The sequence below is a fragment of the Phacochoerus africanus genome, chromosome 2 (assembly GCF_016906955.1).
Source record: "Phacochoerus africanus isolate WHEZ1 chromosome 2, ROS_Pafr_v1, whole genome shotgun sequence".
In the NCBI taxonomy this organism is placed as follows: domain Eukaryota; kingdom Metazoa; phylum Chordata; class Mammalia; order Artiodactyla; family Suidae; genus Phacochoerus; species Phacochoerus africanus.
Genome location: NC_062545.1, coordinates 240,299,751 through 240,306,748, shown reverse-complemented (window position 1 = coordinate 240,306,748; position 6,998 = coordinate 240,299,751). Strand labels below are relative to the sequence as shown.

Below are 6,998 nucleotides of genomic sequence, written 5' to 3'. Positions count from 1 at the left end.
TCTGGTTGCATTAAATTCCTACCTTCTGCTTCCAGAGATGCCCATCCAAGCAGGCACTAATAGCTAATAAAGACTAACAGAGGAACAAAAGGGTGCAGGGGAAAGAGAATTCAATTTAATATTATAATTATTTGCATTAGAACCCTGCCTCTGCCCATCATTAGTAGAAAGACTTTAGGAATTACACTGGGTTTCTAAACCTCTCTGTCCTTATCTGTAGAATGTTGAACAGATCTAAACTTGATTTATATACACTGTATCACTGGGCCAATACTGTAATTTGTGATGATCAGTTAACACTGAAAATGAGATGACAATAATAAAACGTAAAGTGTTAAAAACGATGTGTCTGAGACCCTACTGGTCTAACTAGGTACACAACCCTGCTCAGAATTGACTAGTTGTGTACCTTGAGCAAATGTCATCATCTTTGTCTTTTTATTTTAGCTCATCATTAAAAAGCTCAAAATTATTCATAATAAAAGACTGGAATAATTAACTGAAATGATACACTAATCACCACCTAAGTTATTTTCAATATTTTGCTAATATTCTTTCATCTCTCTTTCCCAACCCTTTTTTTCCCCCTGAGGTATTTTAAACACTATCTGGGCAAGTTGTTTTAAAGATCTCTGTGCTTTAATTTTCTCATCTAGAAAATGAAAATAATAATATCGAATTCATGAGTAGAAATGTACTGCGTATTTAATAAATGCTAACTATTATTATTTATGATGGTACCTAAGTGCACCACCCCCTCCAAGGCGCAAAACCACTTTGCCGCTCCACGCGCGGGGCTCAAGACAGGAGCCTGCAAGAACCCGAGTCCCTCGTCGCTAAGATGGCGTGTGCCCCCTTCAGGCCGCCCTCCTTCAGAACAAGTCAATGTAAGGATGAATTTTGTCCTTCGCAGGCTCCCGTCGCAGGAGTCGAAACCGAGGGGCGGGAACAGGAAATGGGATTGGGTCGAGTTCCGGGCGCCCCAAGGAAGCTGAGAATTGCAGAGCGCGACCACTGGAATTGGTGAGGCAGAGCTGCGATGTTCCGGATCGAGGGCCTCGCGCCGAAGCTGGACCCTGAGGAGATGAAACGGAAGATGCGTGAGGATGTGATCTCCTCCATACGGAACTTCCTCATCTATGTGGCCCTGCTGCGAGTCAGTGAGTGTCCTTTCAGGCTGTGGCTGTGAAACTAACAGGGAGCTCGCGGACACTGCCCTCCAACTTTGATCCCATTGGCCTTTGGGGGCCTTGAACTAAACTAAGCGGTCGCTGGGCGCAAGGGACGTGCGAGGGCAGCGGGCGCATGCGCGACGCGGTTTAGGATCTGCTTGTGAGGGCTGGAGTGTTTTAGGGCACGCGGCAACCTGGACCTCGAGGTTGAATCACGGTCCAGGGTAATCACCCAGCCCGACCGTTTGAAATGAAAGCGCCTCAAGGGTTATCTCCCAGAGCAACTACCTCGTTTTGCACACAGAAAAACTTGTGTCTAGAGTGGATAAATGGCAGGCTCAAGGTCACTCAGCGATTTGGTGAATGATCTTGACCTAGAATCTAGAATTCTTTACTCGCTGCCAAGTTTCCTTCCATTATTGCTGACCTCTGAAATCCAAAAGGTTTTGTTCCTTTTATTTGTATGGAGGGCGGAGTAAATAATTGCTATTTTAAAAGAATGACGAAAAAAGAGTATGAGTTAATAGATTAATTTTTTTTTCTCTTGGCCACACAGAGGCATATGGAAGTTACCCGGCTAGGAATCTAATCTGAGCCAGAGCTGCAGCCTATGCCACGGCTGCAGTAACAGCCGGATCCTTAACAACTGCTCTGGACCGGGGCTGGAACCGCGCCTCCACAGAGACAAACCCGATGTGTTAATCACTGGGCCACAGTGGAAACTTCCTAATAGGACTGATGATAATACCTGAGAGTTTATTCGATTTTACTTTTGGTAGAAACTATTTGCACTGCCTGATCTTCACAATAGCCCTGGGAGAGGCAGGACATAAATCTCTGTCCACTTTGCAAATGAGAACTCCACATTCAGAGGGCACTTATGCAAATTATCAGAATTACCAGCACACAATATTAGATCTGGATGCAGTTTTATAGATCAGTTTTCTAGTTTTACTGATATGAATTTGAGAAGCACTTTGCCCCTCCGTCTCATTTTCAGTTCAGTGTTCTTTTCCTTGTTCCTTGCTGTATGTTAGCAGGTCCTTGATGAAGAGGAAGAGACAATTCAAATAAATGAAGGCCATACTAAGATCATCTTGTAGAGGGCTCCTTTTGGGCCTAGGGCCAGAACTCCCTCAAGTCTTGTCCCCTTAATCTGCCCCCTTCGCTGTCTGTGGTAATACTGTGCTTCCCCGGAAGAGGGAGCCCTGGTGAACAGGCCACCTCAGATTGTCCAGCTCCAACAGCTTTTTACAACTCCCAATTTATTTCTTCCTCTTTTTTTGGTTGACTTAGCTGCCGGTAAAATATTTGCTTCTTTTCAATGACCTTTGTATTCGATATGAGTTGTTTTTTTAAAAAAAATACAGAATACTGTTCCTTATGATTTTTAAATTGATACAATATGCATGTTATACAAGTCACTCAAAGTGTACAATTTATTGGTTGCTAGTGTAGTCAGAGTTGTGCAGCCATCACTACAATCTATTTTAGAACATTTTATTTCCGGGAGTTCCCGTCGTGGCGCAGTGGTTAACGAATCCGACTAGGAACCATGAGGTTGCAGGTTCGGTCCCTGCCCTTGCTCAGTGGGTTAACGATCTGGCGTTGCCGTGAGCTGTGGTGTAGGTTGCAGATGCGGCTCGGATCCTGCGTTGCTGTGGCTCTGACGTAGGCCGGCGGCTACAGCTCCGATTCGACCCCTAGCCTGGGAACCTCCATATGCCGCTGGAGCGGCCCAAGAAATGGCAAAAAAAGACCAAATAAATAAATAAATAAATAAATAATAGAACATTTTATTTCCCTCTGAAAGAAACACCATGTCATTACTGATCATTCCCATTTTTTGTCTTTAGGGATTTTCCAATTCTGGACATTTCATATAAATAGAATTGTACAGTACTATGACTTTGTGTCTAGCATAATGTTTTCAGGGTTCATCTATACTTTTTTATTGCCAAATAGTATGCCAATTTCTGGATATATCACACTTTGTCCATTCTTTTGATGGCTGTTAACTTTTTTTTGTGATTAGAATTTATTGTTGTTTTTAAAGACTGGTCATACTGTTGACTTTGTCAGCTTCTGAGAGATTTCCGTGTGTTCAGTTTAATATTAGCATATGTAACCAGCACTACCAGAAAGACTATCTCCAGAACTCTTTATCTTGTAAAACTGAAGCCATAGCTATTAAACAATAATTCCTTGTTCCCCCCTCCTCCCAGCTCCTGGCAACCACCATTCTACTTTAAGTCTTTGTGATTTTGACCAAGTATCCATCTAAGTGGAATCATAACAGTATTTGTTTTTTTGTAACTGACTTTTAATTTTGCAAAATGTCCTAACATTCATCTGTGTTGTGGCATATGTCAGAATTTCCTTCCTTTTTAAGGCTGAATGATATCCATTTGTATGTATATACCCCATTTTGCTTATCCATTCATTGTCCAAGTGTCTTGGGACACTTGGGTTGCCTCTTTATTTTATCTGTTGTAAAGAATGCTGCTGTGAACGTGGAGGTATAGATATCTCTACTCTTAGTTTTTTGAGGAAACACTATGCTGTATTCTATAGCAGCTAGACTGTTTTACATTCCCAGCAACAGTGCACAAGGGTTCCAGTTTCTCTACATCCTTGCCAACAGTGTTTTGGTAACAGCCATCCTAGTGGGTGTGAGTAGTATCTCACCGTAGTTTTCATTTCCATTTTCCTAATGATTAGTGATGCTGAGCATCTTTTCATGTGCTTGTTTTGGCTGTAGCCTTTTACACAGAACACTATCACTTCCTTAGATCCCTTTTACAACCCTTCCTTGTTTTCTAGACATTTATATCTACACCACCCCACTGGACCCTCATCATAACTGAAGTAGGACTGTAGCAGGTATGACCTAGAGCACAAAAATGGTGTACAGTCAATCAGCAGGGGAACCAAAATATGTGTCCAGCTCTTCTGGATCCCTGCCTCAGTGTTTTCCCCTACCCTCTGCCTTCTTTCAAATGAGTTTTTACAAGCAAAAAATGCCAGGACTTCCTGTTGTGGCTTAGCGGGTTAAGAACCCGACGTAGTGTCCTTGAGGATGTGAGTTCGATCCCTGGCCTTGCTCAGTGGGTTAAATATCTGGCATTGCCACATTTTGACCCCTGGCCTGTGATCTTCCATATTCCATATGCCGTAGAAAAGAGAAAAAGTGAAAAATCCCAATTTGTTTGTTTCTTCGACAGTTAAATCACATCGTAAAGGCTTGTCAGTTGAAGGAGGACTGGATTTACTCTTTATGGTCCTAAGAGGGAGAACTACCTGGAGAAGAGATTTTATATAGTGCAAGAATGAACTTTATAATAGTCCGAGCTGCATGACAGGAAATGGGCTGCCTTGAAAGACAGTGCATCCATTTTGCTGGGTGTGCACTTGGAGTTGTTTTGAAAAATGTGTTGAACTAAATGTCAGGTTTATTCCCCATTCTTAAAATTCTGTAATATAACTTGTAGGCTAATAGATCTGAAAACAAATGCTGGGTTTACTTTTCTTTCAGCTCCTTTTATCTTAAAGAAATTGGACAGCATATGAAGAGTGGGCATCACGTGTGAACGCATGATGTGAAGAGCCTGGTTACAGTTTCTACTCTTGTCTGCAGATGCATAAGCCCAGAGAGATGTAAGAGACTCTTTGAATGGACATAAACATTCTGCTTGTTAAGAACAAGTTTGGCTTTGGTAACTGACGTTTAGAGCTAAAAGATAAAGCCATTTGGGAATTAGGAAAAGATGTTTTGTGGTCATAGTACACCCTTTTTGCCTGTGATAATCAGCCTTCATGAATGTTGATATAATTGTAAATGATGTCAAACTCCATTTTCTAGCAAGTGTTAATTATAAGAGAATTATATCTGCAGTGGCACTGTCTTGTGAGTCATTTCTGTGTACTTTTTTACTTTCGTCTGGAGTATATTTGTTGAAGAGTTCCCTTCAATTTGTTACGTGTTGTGGAAGCCAGCACACAGTGCCATCATTTAAGCACAAGACCATTCGTCTATATTTTAATACGTGTACCAGCCAAGACAATAGGGCTTTTATTTGGCTTAACCTATGTTTTGCAACAAACTGACAGTCACTGGTGAGGCTATTATAATGTGACTGTTACTGAGTCCTTCTTGTTTGGGACTGGAGAATTTACTAATCCTGATAAAATGCCATGGTTTTCTGCTTAAGCAGTCTTTGCAAAAGGCAGTGTTACTGCAGGATGCCAAGAATATGTAATGGCACCAAAGGGGAAAATGTTATAGTTAAGTCAGATGCTTCTTGCAGTTTGTTGGGAAAAGGGGACGGTCCTTAACCTTCTTCCCAGATGCAACTACATTCATCTCCTTTTATCTAATTCTGTTGGGTTTACGTTTTTGTCTCTCAGTAACATGAGTATGTTGTTATGTTATGATTTTTCTGTTGTAGACCTTATCTCCTGACTTTTGTAGTAAGGATTTGTGTCTTTCCTCTCCTTGACTCCATCTCTCACACATCTCATTTCTTTTTTCTTCCAGTTAATATGAGTGTGATTTTGATTAGATTGATTTCATTAGGGCTCCAAATGCTGTTTGTTGTTTTCTTTTTCCTTTTTTATTTTCCTAGTTAGAATTTTCTGTGCACTTAACACACTAGATCAGCTAAACTTTTTGCCGTATGTCTAAATTGCTTATGGCATTTAGTATCAGGAGGTACACTGTTTTGTCTTCCTGAGTAAGCCTTTCCTGATGCTTTTGGACCTGTCCCAGTCTGGACTGATAGTCTTCTGTGCCTGGTGCCTGGCTGTACTCTGGGATCTCCCTTCACCACCATCCTGGGAATGCCTTTTCCCTCTTCTCTCATGCTGAAGCTCTTGTTTTCCATATCTCGTGGCCAGCGTGTGTCACTGAATCTCTGTGTTGAGTACAGTACCCCTGCCCATAACTGTCCGGTATCTCACAACCCAGAGAACCCTCTAATTTACCCTTGTCAGAAATAAAATTCTAATTTGGGGAGGGAGGTGGGGAAGAGAGGCTGCTTAGCTTTGGAGAGTTGCATAGAGCATCTAACTACTTAAACCTACAACCAATTTCGTTTTCTTTTTACAGCTGTACCTGTGGCATATGGAAGTTCCCAGAGTAGGGGTTGAATTTGAGCTGCAGCTGCCAGCCTCTGCCACAGCCATAGCAACGTGGGAGCCAAGTTGCATCTGCAGCCTACACCGCAGCTTGTGGCAACACCAGAACCGTAACTCACTGAGCAAGGCCAGGGGTCAAATCTGCATCCTCATGGATACTAGTTGGGTTCTTAATTGGCTGAGCCATAATGGGAACCCCCAACCAAATTTTTTTTTTTTTTTTTTTAGTATCTGTTCCTTCATGGCCTACTTTTAAAAGGTACACGACGTCACTAGTTCCCAAATGTTTTAGGGATTCTATGATGTAAATTGAGTTGTTTTGCTTTTCCTTCTGCTGACTCCAAATTTGGTTTTCTTGGGTCTATCATTTATTTACTGTTTGTCCACCTGCTTTCCAACTTCTGACTTTGTTGCTATTGTCCCCTTTCCTTTTCTATCCTTTTAGGTTTATACTTAATCTTAAAACAAAAATCTTTGATGTTGTTTAATGGAATCTCAGGAGGCAGAGGAATTAGAAGCTGGTTCTCAATCCAGCGTCTTTGCCCAGAGAGCATGTATTTTACCCATGTGTCGGGAGACATGTTTCTACAATCTTTTCTTAGCCTCTTTGCTTCTATTTTCTATGCTGAAAACTCCATCTTGTCCTGCTTTACTTTACCCCACATTCCTGCTTGAAAAACAGTTGCAGTG

The 6,998-nt window shown here is 41.7% G+C and overlaps 1 protein-coding gene across 1 annotated transcript; it reads left to right on the top strand.

Annotated features, from left to right (window-relative positions):
* The first annotated feature begins 944 nt into the window (after positions 1-944).
* Positions 945-5,066, top strand: TOMM5 (translocase of outer mitochondrial membrane 5). The gene is made up of 2 exons (XM_047767957.1): positions 945-1,160; positions 4,708-5,066. The coding sequence occupies exons 1-2, from the start codon at positions 1,040-1,042 to the stop codon at positions 4,740-4,742; spliced, it is 156 nt and encodes a 51-aa protein (XP_047623913.1). The 5' UTR covers positions 945-1,039; the 3' UTR covers positions 4,743-5,066.
* The last annotated feature ends 1,932 nt before the right edge of the window (positions 5,067-6,998 follow it).

What these genes read in the sequence shown, in the direction of transcription:
- TOMM5 (XM_047767957.1), top strand. Translation starts at nt 1,040, where the DNA reads ATGTTCCGGATCGAGGGCCTCGCGCCGAAGCTGGACCCTGAGGAGATG. An exon ending in TGTGGCCCTGCTGCGAGTCA is followed by an intron (nt 1,161 to 4,707) that starts GTGAGTGTCCTT and finishes CTTTTCTTTCAG; the next exon opens with CTCCTTTTATCTTAAAGAAA.